At 43.7% G+C, this 16,949-nt stretch overlaps 1 protein-coding gene across 3 annotated transcripts; it reads right to left on the bottom strand.

Moving 5' to 3' along the window:
* Nucleotides 1-526: 526 nt before the first annotated feature.
* Nucleotides 527-16,462, bottom strand: LOC144738430 (uncharacterized). Of its 3 annotated transcripts, none has more exons than XM_078621467.1 (3): nt 16,151-16,462; nt 14,340-14,464; nt 527-11,615 (listed from the first exon to the last, which is right to left on the bottom strand). In XM_078621467.1, exon 3 carries the CDS (start codon nt 11,603-11,605, stop codon nt 9,776-9,778), a length of 1,830 nt encoding a protein of 609 aa, XP_078477593.1. In that variant the 5' UTR covers nt 11,606-11,615; nt 14,340-14,464; nt 16,151-16,462; the 3' UTR covers nt 527-9,775. The 3 variants fall into 3 exon arrangements, with proteins under 3 accessions (XP_078477593.1, XP_078477595.1, XP_078477594.1); XM_078621469.1 differs by lacking the exon at nt 16,151-16,462 and adding an exon at nt 16,035-16,136; XM_078621468.1 differs by lacking the exon at nt 16,151-16,462 and having other exon boundaries at nt 14,340-14,817.
* Nucleotides 16,463-16,949: the final 487 nt, after the last annotated feature.

The following is a 16,949-nucleotide window of genomic DNA, read 5'->3' as shown; positions in this document are numbered from 1 at the left end:
TTCTGCTGGTGCAGCTCGTTGACGATGTGCCAGTCACGGGGGCAGGTTCCCCGGAGCCTGCCGATCGCAGCTGCTCGTGGGAGCTGGAACTCACGCTCAAAACTTGTAAATTGTATTTGCACACTGTTGTATGTGTCGGGTTATGAAATTTTGATGAAAATAATAAAAAATAATAATTTTCCGAAAAATGCGCAAATCGCATTGATTATGTTAATGTGTGTATTAATATGCATAAATTATGATGATGCGTGTAATTATATGCATAAATTATGATAATCGCTGAGATAATCGTAGTAATTTATGCGGATGCTTGCGACGATGTTAATGTGTGCAGTTGTGATAATTAGGCTCAGCTTCGTTTATCCAGAGTTGTCAATCAGGATAACACGATTATCATCGATTAAACGTTTACCGATTATCCTAGTGTGTGTTATGATATTTAAGGTCACCAGTTCAGATCTCATCAGGATACAGCTCTTATGAATAAGACAGTTTTGCATGGACTTGGAAAGAAGCACTCGAACAGTTGGTGTTAAGCAATTTTAATTCTAAACAAGCACATGACACTCTCTTATGCGAAAGCAGGTATACGTCAATAAATTCATGGGCAAGATTATGCAATTAACGAAAATGAATGACTAAAAATACTTCTTCATTGGCGAAATTATGCAGTTAACGACAATGAATGACTAAAACATTTCTTATTCATGTAACTCGACGGCAGCACTGCTTTGCACGAGCAGTTGATATTGAACACACCACCTCGAAATGGCAACCCTTTTTGAAACACAAAGATAACTTTTGAAAGTCTTATTCGTGTGCGTGTTGTGTGTGCGTTGTCCCCTTGTAAAATTAATTTTAAAATTTTTTTTTAGAGCCGGGAGTTGTGTCGTTAGCTTGTGGGGTGGGGGAGGGATTATACAAACAGCGGCCAGAGAGGTTCTCTATGGCTTGGGCGTGGCCGCAGCGAGCGCCTGCTGCTCCCTCGCTCAGCGTGTCGCTCGGCTTGTGCGCTCTCTCTCTCTCTCTCCACTGTTCGATGACGAGTTGGCACGATGCTGTCCTTGAAGATGCTCGGTCGCTCGTGTCGCTCGTTGGCGCACAGTGGCGCACGGTGGCGCACAGTGGCGCACGGTGGCGCACGGTGGCGCTGGGTGTCGCTCGCGCTTTCTTGGTGGCAGCCCCCGGCTTCTCCACTGCTCGATTGATTGTTGAGTCGGCACGATGCTCGCCGTCGCTCTGGACGTCTGGTGTGTTCGCACTGGTCGTTGGTCGGTGTGCCCTCAGGCGCACGGCGCATTCGATGGCGCTGTCCTCTCCCTCCCAGCCGTTTGACCAGGCTTTCTCCACTGCTTCGCGCTCTCTGCTTTGCTCGCTTGGTCGACGCTTGGCGATCTCCGCCCTTTTACAGGTTGATTGCTTGTCGTCACTCGTCACTCTCTCTGCTCCGTGCTTCCCTTGTTCGTGAAGCTGCCAGCTTCACTCGCACTTAACTTCGTTCTGCGAGAAGCGACACCTGCTATCGGCATCGGTGTTTCGTTTCCTCACGACGCTCCGCCAGCCGGAGCACGGCTGAAACCCAGCCCCAACTCAGGTTGAACTCAGACTTCTGCGACTCGAACGACTCCTCCTCGTTCCATCACTTCTCGAGGCACAACCGCCCCAGCTCTCTTGCGAGCCCCCGTCGCAACACCGCGTCACAAGCCGAGTTGCGAGACTGAGCGCGACTCGGACAGACTGCTCTCAGACTGTCACTTTAACGATGTCTCGTCGTTCCATCTCTCCTCGAGGCACGACGCGCCTCCGCTCTCTTGCGAGCCCCGTCGCAACACCGCGTCGCAAGCCGAGTTGCGAGACTGAGCACGACTCAACCCAGACTGCTCTCAGGCTGCCACTTTAACGATGTCTCGTCGTCCCATCTCTTCTCGAGGCACGACTGCCACAGCTCCCTTGCGTGCCCCGTCGCACCGCTGAGCGCGACTCGGACCGACTCAACCCAGACTGTCCGTTCGCGGTGTGCGCCCGTGCCTAACTCAAAACGTGACTCCCCTCTCTCCGCGTCTCTTGCAAGAGAAAACAAGACAGAGTGAGAAGAAGCAGACACCCCCCCCCTTGTGACCTTTTGCTCCCTCCTTGCCCGTCAGACCCCGCTGGAAGACAAAGGTGGCTGAGGAGATGTTTGTAATACATTTATGTGGTCTTGTGTGTTACATTTATTCTTTAATTATATTTTATGAGTTCCTTCGGTCTTAGTATCGTGGTAATCATTCGTCTATGTTTAATGAATATTCGTAATGATTTTCGTCACATTATTATTTTGGTCTTCGCCAAGTTTAGTTCTCCAGAGATTGGTGTTTATTCTGAGTTATATTTTTTTATGTCCTGAGGTTAAGTGTACTATGCACTTAAGCTTTCTGGAATTCGTACTCTTTAGTTTTTCGGAAGGTCGTGTAGATAGGAAACATATACTTCTAAATAATATGTATGCGGTGAATATAAGGGAATTACTAATAATAAAATTATTGTTTGTTGGTTAATTATCTATGTTAAGTTTCTACTTTTCGGTAAGGAAAACGTTAAGAAAACGCGAGTTTCAACCGTTGTTTGCTCTGCACTTATCTGTATATCTCCAGATGTCTTGGGAGGCTAGTCCATACATCTTTTGTCCATCTGGATGTCCATGACCTCTTTGTGACCGAACTCTCAACATTTTAACCGCCCTCCATGTTTCATGGATTCCTGGTGTTCTTGTGAGGAGAAGTGAGTTGTTTTCATTAATTAATTAAAAAAAAATATATATATATATAGATTAAAAAAAATTATTATATATTTTTTTGAATTGTTCTTAATTAAAAAAAGGGTATAGACACAACAATCCGCCCGTTTGAAAATTATCAGGGGTCGATTTGGCCACTGGCGAATTTTCAAACCAAGTAAATGCCCTTTTTTTGTGTTATGAATCTATAAGCCGCCCTCACTCTCGGCGGTTATTTCTTACGACGCGCGCATATGTATCACAATCGTAACATGGTTACATTTGAAATAAGCAAAAGAAATAAAACACAACATTAAACATCGGTACTAATCCATGACGCATTCCTTCCAAAGCGCGCGCATATGTATCACAATCTTAACAAGGTTACATTTGAAATAAGCAAGGAAAATACAACAAAACTTTAACATCGATATCACCAGTTACATGGTTCTCATACATCATAACTCCGACGGATATTAATTTTTTTGTTTTTGTTAAATCCTGGGAAACGCTAGGTAGCGGTTTCAAACGCATTTTTGCGTTATTTTCCTCCTGTTACATCCTTGCAATCTTTTTACCAAGTTCCGAGTGTCTGGTTTACCACTTATCACTTTGATCATTCGATCACGGTTTTCCGGTTCGTTTTTGTAATTTCCCCTCTCACTCTCTCGCGTCGTGGGAGTGTGTGGTGTAAAATTGTGCTGCACATAATCAGAATTCGCGCACACAACCAACTTCTGTACTCCGTCATCAATGGCATTCGCTCTCTCTGCGATTACATGCACATTTGCCGAGTCAGTGTGTCGATTTAATTCTGTGTCTCGTAATGTTGCCCTCTTTGTTTTTATGAGTGTGTTAGATTCCAACACCATTCCCGATATGTCATGAACATTCGTCTCCATTTTAGCACTCCGATCCACATTAATTTTTGTTTCATTTGGATATTTTCCATTCAAAGGCTCACGCCTGTGCTCCTCAGGGCGTGTCTCTGTGTTCTCTCTTTGTCTCTGCTGTCTGTTATCGACTGTCCGATCACACTTCAATTCAGCCCTGTCCTTGCATTCGATTTGTGCGTCATTTACGGGAGCACTGTCCGCGTTTCTTACCGCATCGTATGTATTTGATATTTCCCGGTCGTGGCGGTATCTGCCCGCCCTGTCACTTGCAGCCTGCTTGTATTTCCCATTTGGGTGCCAAATTTTTCCTGGATTGTTACTCTGCCATCTTCGTGCGTAATTTTGACCTTGCGTGTGTCGTGGCATGGGGTGTTGATATGGTTCTGTTCTGAACCTCTCCCTCCTATGATTCTCCTGAATGTTCGCATCCATACCTCCGCAGTCTGTGTACCTTCCCGCTGGATGGTTATCTCACCATCTTAGTGTGCAACTTTGGCCTCGTGTGTCGGGGCATGGGGTGTTGGTATGGTTCTGCCCTTAGCCTCCACATTCTGCGATTCTCGTACATTTTTGGCCCCGTGTTTCTCCCATTTGGGTGCCAAATTTTTCCTGGATTGTTACCTTGCCATTTTTGTGGGTAATTTTGACCTTGCGTGTGTCGTGGCATGGGGTGTTGATATGGTTCTGTTCTGAACCTCCCCCTCCTGCGATTCCTCTGAATGTTCGGCTTTGTGCCGCTCTCATTCTCGTGCCAACCTCTCTCTGGGTTATTTTGCCATGTGTGCGTGCGTTTTTGCTCCGTCCTGCATTGTGGGACTACTCGGTGATTGAGATTCCTCTCTGAGAGGCTGGGTTCTTTATCCCTCTCCCTGTGTTCTGGATCCGAATTATGATTCTTAGCTCTGTATAACCATGCCATGTACGCCTTGCTCTCTATGCGGCGTAAGGATGCGGTTTCTGGATTCAAAACCATTCTCACCCTTTCTGTGATCTCTGGGCTCAAGGATTCAAAAAACATAATTTTGAACATTTTATCTCCTTCGTGGTATTGATTCACATCGCCTGCGTAATACGCTCTTTTAAATTGTACGAGGTAGTCACGTGGATCTTGGTCCATGCCCTGGGTCATCGATTTTACAGCATAAAACCCCTCAGTGAGTGTCGAATATTCTCCAAACTTCCGAATCACTGCCAGGCTCAGTTGTTTAAAATCATTTCTAACCTTGTGTGGTAGTGACTTTACCCATGGGATAGAATCTTTGTGTAAGCTTCGTTTCAACAAACTCGCTTTTTCATCCCGTCTCATCAGCCCTCTAATCATTGCCTCCTCTTCCACTGTCGCGATATGTGTATGTATATCCATGGACTTATTGTGGGGGTCAAAATCGGGAATTCTGACTAGAGCCTTGTCCATCAATTTAAGGGTTTTACTGTTGAATAAGTATTCCGAAAGTTGATCGCCGTCAGCGTCATCATCAAACAAGTTATCATCAGGCAATCTGTCACTTTTATCTGTTCTGTGTCGGGCGTGATTAATCGGTGTGCATTTTCTGTGTGCGCGCCCAATGCCGTGTCGCTCGTGTTGCCATTTCCCTTCAGTTTTTGCCTCTGCCCTTAGTGGAGCACGTCCTGTCGACTTTACTTTAACATTTTGCTTCCCTCTATCTGTGAAGTTGTCAATCTCACATGTTTTTGTTTGCATATGTATCTCTCCATCCCTTCTCTCGAATTGTGAGGGTTTCCCTTTGTCAAGGACTTTTTGTTCGATATTCATAATTTTTTTGCGATCAGTCCCTTGACTCTGTCTCCGTACCCAAGAGTGTGATTTACTGTTACTTTCATATTTATTCTGTGGATAAACGTCTGTGAGTTTCGCTGGTGTCGCGAGCACTGATTTCTCCTCCCTTACGATGGTGTGAGGACATTTTTCCTCGTTTATTAGAGACGATTTCTCTCCCGTTTCCTTTCCAAAATTTTCCTCATTCCACAATCCCTGTCTGTATGCCTGTGTGAGAAGGCATGAGTCCTGTCCTGCCTTCTCTGCAGTTTTTGCATCGTGTTCGCCTTTGTTACATTTTATCCAGTCACTTAGTTTCCCTCGAGGTGTGTTCGTGTTATCGATACAGCTCCCTTCCCATATGTCTCTCTGACTGTACTGCTTTATAACAGATTGGTCGGTACGTTTTAATACGAGCTCGCAGTATCCCGTAACCCATTCAAAAATTATTCTTAATCCTAGCATCTTAGGTATGGCAAGAGTTATTTTGACATTTCCTTTTTAGAGTGCATATAAAACAATTAAGTCACAGAGGGTAGTCAGTTTGAATCGAGCTATTCTGTACTTTTCCGATTCAGAGTGCGTACCTCTAACACCATTTATCACAGGATGCAATCGGTTTGATACGGTATTATCTTAATTCCACTGTCTTTTTTTTTAACCTGCTATTCTGGGTTTTAACCTCAGAGGGCGTTTTTTTTTTTTCGCCCGTTTACAATCACAATGCAATGTTTGATCCCGATATTCTGGTTAACACGTAGTGGTTCATTCCATCATCCATGCAAAACACTGTCTGTGAGAAATCCCGGACGACGCCACCCATTATGTTGTATGTGTCGGGTTATGAAATTTTGATGAAAATAATAAAAATTAATAATTTTCCGAAAAATTGCGCAAATCGCATTAATTATGATAGTGTGTGTATTAATATGCATAAATTATGATGATGCGTGTAATGATATGCATAAATTATGATGGTGTGAGTAATTGTATGCATAAATTATGATAATCGCTCAGATAATCGTAGTAATTTATGCGGATGCTTGCGACGATGTTAATGTGTGCAGTTGATAATTAGGCTCAGCTTCGTTTATCCAGAGTTGTCAATCAGGATAACACGATGATCAATGATTAAACGTTTACCGATTATCCTAGTGTGTGTTATGATATTTAAGGTCACCAGTTCAGATCTCATCAGGATACAGCTCTTATGAATAAGACAGTTTTGCATGGACTTGGAAAGAAGCACTCGAACAGTTGGTGTTAAGCAATTTTATTCTAACAAGCATGTGACATTCTATCATGCAGGTCAAACATGCGTCAATAATTCATGAATAACCAACTCTTATGCATTGCGATACTATGCATTCGATTAATATGAATAACTAAAATTCTTATGCAATTACGAGGTTATGCAATTACCTAATATGAATGACTAAACATTTTTTTTTTATTCATTGGCGAAATTATGCAGTTAACGAAAATGAATGACTAAACATTTCTTATTCATGTAACTCGACGGCAGCACTGCTTTGCACGATCAGTTGATATTGAACGCACCACCTCGAAATGGCAACCCTTTTTGAAACACAAAGATAACTTTTGAAAGTCTTATTCGTGTGCGTGCTGTGTGTGCGTTGTCCCCTCGTAATATTAATTGTGTCGTTAGCTTGTGTGGTGTAGGAGGATACAACCAGCGGCCAGAAGTTCTCTGGGTTGGGCGTGGCCGCTGCTGCTCCCTCGCTCAGCGTGTCACTCGGCTTGTGCGCTCTCTCTCTCTCTCCACTGCTCGATGACGAGTTGGCACGATGCTGTCCTTGAAGATGCTCGGTCGCTCGTGTCGCTCGTTGGCGCACAGTGGCGCACGGTGGCGCACAGTGGCGCACGGTGGCGCACGGTGGCGCTGGGTGTCGCTCGCGCTTTCTTGGTGGCAGCCCCCGGCTTCTCCACTGCTCGATTGATTGTTGAGTCGGCACGATGCTCGCCGTCGCTCTGGGCGTCTGGTGTGTTCGCACTGGTCGTTGGTCGGTGTGCCCTCAGGCGCACGGCGCATTCGATGGCGCTGTCCTCTCCCTCCCAGCCGTTTGACCAGGCTTTCTCCACTGCTTCGCGCTCTCTGCTTTGCTCGCTTGGTCGACGCTTGGCGATCTCTGCCCTTTTACAGGTTGATTGCTTGTCGTCACTCGTCACTCTCTCTGCTCCGTGCTTCCCTTGTTCGTGAAGCTGCCAGCTTCACTCGCACTTAACTTCGTTCTGCGAGAAGCGACACCTGCTATCGGCATCGGTGTTTCGTTTCCTCACGACGCTCCGCCAGCCGGAGCACGGCTGAAACCCAGCCCCAACTCAGGTTGAACTCAGACTTCTGCGACTCGAACGACTCCTCCTCGTTCCATCACTTCTCGAGGCACAACCGCCCCAGCTCTCTTGCGAGCCCCCGTCGCAACACCGCGTCACAAGCCGAGTTGCGAGACTGAGCACGACTCAACCCAGACTGCTCTCAGGCTGCCACTTTAACGATGTCTCGTCGTTCCATCTCTCCTCGAGGCACGACGCGCCTCCGCTCTCTTGCGAGCCCCGTCGCAACACCGCGTTGCAAGCCGAGTTGCGAGACTGAGCACGACTCAACCCAGACTGCTCTCAGGCTGCCACTTTAACGATGTCTCGTCGTCCCATCTCTTCTCGAGGCACGACTGCCACAGCTCCCTTGCGTGCCCCGTCGCACCGCTGAGCGCGACTCGGACTGACTCAACCCAGACTGTCCTTTCGCGGTGTGCGCCCGTGCCTAACTCAAAACGTGACTCCCCTCTCTCCGCGTCTCTTGCGAGAGAAAACAAACAAGACAGAGTGAGAAGAAGCAGACACCCCCCCCCCTTGTGACCTTTTGCTCCCTCCTTGCCCGTCAGACCCCGCTGGAAGACAAAGGTGGCTGAGGAGATGTTTGTAATACATTTATGTGGTCCTGTGTGTTACATTTATTCTTTAATTATATTTTATGAGTTCCTTCGGTCTTAGTATCGTGGTAATCATTCGTCTATGTTTAATGAATATTCGTAATGATTTTCGTCACATTATTATTTTGGTCTTCGCCAAGTTTAGTTCTCCAGAGATTGGTGTTTATTCTGAGTTATATTTTTTTATGTCCTGAGGTTAAGTGTACTATGCACTTAAGCTTTCTGGAATTCGTACTCTTTAGTTTTTCGGAAGGTCATGTAGATAGGAAACATATACTTCTAAATAATATGTATGCGGTGAATATAAGGGAATTACTAATAATAAAATTATTGTTTGTTGGTTAATTATCTATGTTAAGTTTCTACTTTTCGGTAAGGAAAACGTTAAGAAAACGCGAGTTTCAACCGTTGTTTGCTCTGCACTTATCTGTATATCTCCAGATGTCTTGGGAGGCTAGTCCATACATCTTTTGCCCATCTGGATGTCCATGACCTCTTTGTGACCGAACTCTCAACATTTTAACCGCCCTCCATGTTTCATGGATTCCTGGTGTTCTTGTGAGGAGAAGTGAGTTGTTTTCATTAATTAATTAAAAAAAGGTATATATATAGATTAAAAAAAATTATTATATATATTTTTTTGAATTGTTCTTAATTAAAAAAAAGGGTATAGACACAACAACACCTCTTGAACAACTGTGAAAGCTTAATACAATACAACTTATCGCAATCCTTGACTTTGCAAGCGACTCAAAACATCAGGATGAATGTAGAATAAAACTCTCAGCGATACTCTGTCGGTCCATGTCGAACTCAGCACCGAGCATCACTTCTCCTCTCTTCTCTGCGAGACACAACACCCATTGTTGATCTCGAGGCCATGCCCCGGAGTCTGCCCGTCGCAGTACTCTCTGTCGCTTGTAGTCTTCTGTAACTCATAGTAGTCTCGATGTATGGGTCGTGCCTCTGTTTTTACGTGAAATTCTCTCCCCTCGGATCGCCGTGTGGTTAGTCATAGGACACAACATATGCATTGTCTTAGAAACTGATTGGTCCACACCAGACAGCTTTCTTTCGAGCCTAGTATCAAACGGTGTTAATCCAGAGGACGCCAATAGGCGTGCTCTTAGAGTGTTTGTGATGAGATGATAACAAACTCCGAGTTGCTGAGGCAATTAAGCAAGCACCATATAAATGATAATATTATAACATAGTGAATGCTTGGGAGCTTATTGGCTCTCGCTCCTAGTTAGAGATCTACCCAACCCACAGGTCCGCAAATACTGACCGCTCTTACTCTGCAGGTTGAACCTAGGAATGGAGTGTTCAACTTCACGTTCTTTTCATTAAAGGCCTGTGACAAATGTGAATCTATTGGAGTTTCATTGTCTCAAGCTTACACATCTACAGGTTCTCCATTTGACTTTGTATTGTCTAAGAAGTCCACCCACACCTCCACTTCCACAAACTGCTGGGAGTTGCCTCGCTCTGCCTCACAATCAGAATTCTCCTCCTGCTTCACGTTGCCTACATTGATGTGAAGGTCCGGTTTTGGAGTTGAATGTTCATCTTCACATTTTACCTTCACTTCTTCGCTCTTCACTGTCACTTCTTCGCTGGTCACTGTCGCCTCTTCAAATTTCACCTTGATACATTTCATAGTGTCCAAGCTGGAATTTACTTCTGGTTCTTTTTTCAGGAGGGATGGGTTCATTGCAGCACTTTGACTTTCACAAGTCGATTTCAGAATACACTCCTTGGGGGTCTTCTGATGCCTGTGTGTTCTCTGGTGTCTATGAAGCTGTGGTGACTGTTCAAACGCCTTCCCGCACAGAGTGCACTTGAAGGGTTTCTCTTCTGTGTGTGTTCTCTGGTGTATTTTAAGATAATATGAACTTGAAAATGCCTTCCCACACACACTGCACTTAAAGGGTTTCTCTCCTGTGTGCGTTCTCTGGTGCCTTTTAAGACGTGATGACCGTGAAAATGCCATCTCACACACACTGCACTTGAAGGGTTTCTCTCCTGTGTGTGATCTCTGGTGGATTTTAAGATAAGACGAACTTGAAAATGCCTTCTCACACACACTGCACTTGAAGGGTTTCTCTCCTGTGTGCATTCTCTGGTGTATTTTAAGATAATATAAACTTGAAAATGCCTTCCCACACACACTGCACTTAAAGGCTTTCTCTCCTGTGTGCGTTCTTTGGTGCGTTTTAAGATTGTATGACTGTGAAAATGCCATCTCACACACAGTGCACTTGAAGGGTTTATCTCCTGTGTGTATTCTCTGGTGGATTTTAAGACTAGATGACTGTAAAAATGCCATCTCACACACACTGCACTTGAAGGGTGTCTCTCCTGTGTGTGATCTCTGGTGGATTTTAAGATAAAATGAACTTGAAAATGCCTTCCCACACACACTGCACTTGAAGGGTTTCTCTCCTGTGTGTGTTCTCTGGTGGCTATGAAGCTGTGGTGACTGTGCAAACACCTTCCCGCACAGAGTGCACTTAAAGGATTTATCTTTGTGCGTTCTCTGGTGGATTTTAAGATTTGATGAATGTGAAAATGCCATCTCACACACACTGCACTTCAAGGGGTTCTCTCCTTTGTGCGTTCTATGGTGGATTTTAAGATTAGATGACTGTGAAAATGCCATCTCACACACACTGCACTTGAAGAGGTTCTCTCCTTTGTGCGTTCTCTGGTGTATTTTAAGATAAGACGAACTTGAAAATGCCTTCCCACATACACTGCACTTAAAGGGTTTCTTTCTTGTGTGCGTTCTCTGGTGTCTATGAAGCTGTGTTGAATGTGCAAACGCCTTCAAGCACATAGTGCACTTGAAGGGTTTCTCTCCTGTGTGCGTTCTCTGGTGCTTTTTAAGATTTGATGAATGTGAAAATGCCATCTCACACACACTGCACTTGAAGGGTTTATCTCCTGTGTGTATTCGCTGGTGGATTTTAAGATTAGATGACTGTGAAAATGCCATCTCACACACACTGCACTTGAAGGCTTTATCTCCTGTGTGTGTTCTCTGGTGTATTTTAAGATCAGATGAATCTGAAAATGCCTTCCCACACACAGTGCACTTGAAGGGTTTCTCTCCCGTTGGAGATCTCTGGTCCTGTGTAAAATTTCCAGTACATTCCATGCTGTTTGCATACTGGTCCCATTGTTGTCTTTGTCTACCGAGCCGCGCTGAGTGCCTTTGCTCCATCACACCAATTCTGCAGAGGAAGCATCAGAAGAAGCATCAGCTGCAGACAGAAAAAATGTCCACACCATCTTCATCAGTATCGAGGCACAGAGGAATGAATATATACACAGTCACACATGACTTACACGTCTATATTTATTAATATATTCAAGATTATCCCCAATTCATCACACGGGCTAAGACACACAATGAGAGGCCAAAAGGTTATAAATATGCCTGGAAGCCCGAGTATCTTCAAAATAAATGTTAACCCAAAACACCAAGCACACAATTTCGGCAGCCTGGCTGCAAAAGTATTATTAATCAAAGCAAATTTCAGCTAACATAGCAAAGGCTGTTGGGAATAATACTATTTGTATTATGCGGAAATGCATAAATAAATGTTCAATCGCAACTTTAGAGGTGTGAAGTCAGGCTCAGATTTGCTTGAATGCTTGGATGAACAGATCTAACTTCAGCAGCATATGTGCTGTTAATTTCCTGTTTCCATTCTTCCAAAAAGTTCCAAGGGGAAACTAAAATAAACGATTGTTTTGATTTAACCTCCATGTTCAATAGTTAATATAATTTACTGCAAATGCAAACTTGACACTGTCACACACTGGCATGGTAAGAAGTGGTGGTGTGTCCAGAACCATGCCTGGCCGCCTTTATCTGCTCAGTATTGACGCTTCCTACCTTCACCATGTAATTAATTTAAGGTCAATCAACATAGCAGAGGCCCACAAGCAGTTGAGCTTTCACTTATCAATCATGTTTGCTGTCGGTGATAATCAAACTAATTGTTGAGTTCATAATGCAGTGAAATAACTGCACCACAGCTCCGCACAAAGATAAACTCTTAAGTTTAACACGTAGGCTGTCGCGACCAATATTATTCATAATCAACGTTTTTGGGTTTAGATCGCGTTATTTATAAATGTGTCATAACCCACCACCACCCGACACGGCCAATCAGTAAAAAAGTGTCACGTTGACAAAAGACAAATAGTTCACTGCTTTAGCCCACCGGTGTGTTGAAGCGTGAAACCACAACATTTACAATTTTAGAACGGCGTTTCGCTGGTAATTGCATCCAGCATCATCGGGCAATTCGCCAGAATGGTGAGGCTCTGCTCTGTCTCCCGTTCTTATATAGAGCAGCAGCAGGGTGACGTCATCATTAACGTATTAACTCATCAGGTGCAACGATTTGAGGGGGGGGGTTATTGTAATTATATACTAGATTAGTAATCAGGCAGTTGTTACATGCGAGTTGTAGATTAGTAATCAGTTGGAATGTGTTTTATTGTGATTATGATACGTTAGTAATCAGTTAGTGTTTGTTTATCTCAGGAGTAACTGACAAATTAGCCCGTGTTTTGCAAAAGCAAAACATTACAGTAAGATTTTGTACAGTACACAACATTCAACAACTAGTAACTTGCATTTCGATTTAAAGCTTTCGTGACTGCAGGGATTCATCTTCTTGGTTCTTTCGGTAAAGTCACGTAGAAGGGAAGTAATAAAATAATAAAAATATTATTATGTTTTATTTTTATTATTTTATTACTTCCCTTCTACGTGACTTTACCGAAAGAACCAAGAAGATAGTAACTTGCACTAAAGACGAATTACCTAAATTATCAACAGAAAGTGTATATCGGATTAATTGTTTATGTGGCAGGTGCTATATTGGACAGCCAGGGCATAACATTAGTGTAAGACTAAAAGAACACCAGATAAATATTAAACTATCGCAAACACAACTGTCGGCAGTGGCAGAACATGCTTGCCAACAGAGACACTCAATTGATTTTGACAACGTTGAAGTGTTGTGTAAAACTAGTTACTACTGGCAAAGACTAATTAGAGAATCCATTGAAATTGAGAGGAACAGAAATAAATGTAATCGCTCAGACAGCTACAGGCTTAGTGCGGCCTGGAAGCATATTATTAAATAAGATACATTACAATTCCTTTTAGGGGAAACAAACACTAACTGATTACTAACGTAGCATAATCACAATAAAACACATTCCAACTGATTACTAATCTACAACTCGCATCGTAACTGCCTGATTACTAATCTAGTATATAATTACAATAACTTCCCCCCCCCCAAATCGTTGCACCTGATGAGTTAATGATGACGTCACCCTGCTGCTGCTCTATATAATAACGGGAGACGAGCAGAGCTTCACCATTCTGGCGAATTGCCCGATGATGCTGGATGCAATTACCAGCGAAACGTCGTATTCAAATTGTAAATGTTGTGGTTTCACGCTTCAACACACCGGTGGGCTAAAGCAGTGAACTATTTGTCTTTTGTCAACGTGACACTTTTTACTGATTGGCCGTGTCGGGTGGTGGAGGGTTACGACACATTTATAAATAATGCGATCTAAACCCAAAAACGTTGATTATGAATAAACTCTTAAATACACATACATTCCACATGCATCATTAACATATATAAACAAAAATCCACCATTCATGATGAATTGCAAGTAACCTTATCCCAGTGCTAATGCCATGATAGGTGCAATTTAAGGACATGTAAGTGTGGATTCCTTGTCAGCAGGTAATGGGAATGATCCAGGTGTCAAGGGATGACTGGCAGATGAACCAGCTGTGCTCCCCACTGTCTTGCTGGGTTTTAGGAACCCAGCGTACCACGTATTCATGATGGCGTCGCTCTTCCGACCTCATCGTTGTTGCAGAGAAAATATCTATTAACTGCCCTGCAGCATACCTCACGGACCTCCTTCACAGAGGCCAATCTTGACACTGCCGGCACCAGTCATTGGCAGGTCCGATCACCTCTACATCCTCCAATCTCTTCTCTGGCCAATGCCATGCCTGTTCAGCCCCTAATATCTGGACAAACAAAAAATGCTTGAGCATGCAGTGTCTGGGAATGCGGGATTCATGACCAAACAAATGCAGCCTCGCCTGCGAAAGAGACTCAAGATTATATTCTATATGGACATCTTCAGGATCTGTAAGCTTCTAATACAAAATAAGTCTGTATTTTATTTTATATTTTTTAATATTTTTAGGTTTTTTCCGGTAAAGTCACGTAGGTAAAACATCAAAATTAATTAAAATAAAATAAAACAAAAATCACGACGTTTCGGAGGCAACACAAGTCTCTGTCATCAGGTGGGACCGTCACAGCCAGATTAGCTGCATCAAGTGAGGCAATGATTCAAGATGTAATCCCTTATAAGCAAGTTGAAGGGGGGAGGAGAGGGGGGGGGAGTTCATCAGAATGTGGTAGCCAATGAATGGAACGTATCGGGAGGGAGGGGGGCGGGAGGGGGAGGGAGCCAACAAAAAGTTGGCGACGGCTTGGACGCGGTTGCTGCACACGCCAACACAATGGACAGAGGGGGGGAGGGGAGGTCTGATACACATGATAGAACAAAGGAACGAAAATGCCCATGTTTATACCAATAAACATGGGCTGAACAATGAAGAGAGTACTGTTAAAAATAACTGGGGATGTTAACACTCGGTAAAGTAAAAAAAAAATAAGTCTGGTTGGATAGAGGATGAATCATTGGCAGGACAGCCTTCATGGTATAAGCCAGCAGAGATGGTAATTTAAATAAGTTAATATTCTGAATCCACATAGTAATATCTGTGGCCAAGAAGAATCACAGCTTTATTCGTTAGTTTCTAAAATGCTTGTCCTGGTGAGGGTCGCGGTGGCAGCATGCTGAGAAGGGCAGTCCAGGCCTCCTTTTCCCTGGCGACAGACTCTAGCTCATCCTGGGGAATTCCCAGGCATTCCCAGGCCAGCCGAGCGACATAGTCCCGCCAGCGTGTCCTGGGCCAGACCCAGTGGGACGTGTCTGGTAGAGATCCAGGGGAAGTCTATTGGGGGGCATCCTTACATATATTCTATATTGATATCACCGCTAGAGGCAGGCAATCAGGTGTGAAAAACAGCAAGAACATTTTCAAGAATTTTCCAAAAATTTATTGCTGTTTTTCACACCTAAAGTCATGTAGAAGAAAAACAATAAAAAAAACTACAAAAATTCTCACGACGTTTCGACTGCAACACGAGCAATCAGGTGTGAATTAACACAGGAGAAGAAAAACAATAAAATAAAAAATAAAATAAAAATTCTCACGTTTCGACTGCAACAGGAGCAATCATCGTCAGGTGTGAAATCCACAGCAAGAAATTGTATTACTTTATTATTTCCCTTCTACGTGACTTTACCGAAAGAACCACTAATATCTTAACACCTGTTTCAGTTGCCAGAAAAGGGGAAAAACCTCTTCTTATATGTTGCTACTGGCAAAGGAGGTCGCATGAAGTAGTGAGCCAGATGAAGACGAATTAAACTTAAGCAGAGGATTAAAGCAAATGCAATCAGGCGAGAGCAGGAGGCAAGGCCCCGCGTGGCCAGACCCCGCGTTGTAATGTTCCAACCTGGAGATCGATCCCATACTCGCTGCGACTTAATTGATATCCCGACGAGAGACGGAGAGGCTCTACCTGGGTAAACAACAACCACCACGACAACAACCACGATGTTAACTTCTCACCTCGGATCTGTAAGAGCGCGCGCGGTGCAGCAGCTTGCGGTGACATGACGTCACTGGCGGGCTTGAACACAATCCCCTCCCCTAACGAGCGGCGGTGTAACTGAATAAATTATGTTAATGAGACGGTCTCATGTGCAGTGATGAGGCGTGGATGTTGAACTTGTCGCAATGAAATAGCGATATTTATGAATAAATTATGTTAATTAACCGCCAGTTGATAGTTTCAGTTTCATTTATTAGGTACTAGCGGGAAGCATCCGGCGTTGCCCGGGGGAAACATTTATTGAAAAACTTCTCAAAAAACTTAAAAACATAACATATACAAATGAAAAAAAAAAAATGTGATTTTTATCTTATTCATAAAATTCATACAAATTTTAATAAAATTGTAATAAATTTAAATAAAACCCAATGCGTGGTGGAAAATAAACTTGCGGCTCGCCCGTCAAGATTTGATTCTTTAGATAGCGCAAAGGAATCGAAGGTTGTAGATTTATTTAGAATCGGCCAATTCCCGTTTAATCGATACCACAAACGCTCAGCAGATATCGATACTCGCCACAGACTTCATGGTCATCCCCCCCCCCCAAAATACAAATGTTTATTTTTTAATAATTTTTGCATGGTGTACATTTTGCAAAGTACTACATGGAAAATTTCAAGTTTGTTGCATGTCGGGAAGTACGCTAAACATTTTGAACAGACAACACATTCACGAATTTTCGCCGGGTTCGTAGCGCAGCGCGCTCACCACACATCATCTCTAAAACACAGAAGTGAGATGGCTTTCTAAAGGTAG

This window comes from Lampetra planeri, chromosome 82, assembly GCF_965212315.1.
Source record: "Lampetra planeri chromosome 82, kcLamPlan1.2.h2, whole genome shotgun sequence".
NCBI lineage: Eukaryota > Metazoa > Chordata > Hyperoartia > Petromyzontiformes > Petromyzontidae > Lampetra > Lampetra planeri.
The sequence above is the reverse complement of the archived record's forward strand: the minus strand, read 5'-3'. Positions and strand labels throughout refer to the sequence as shown.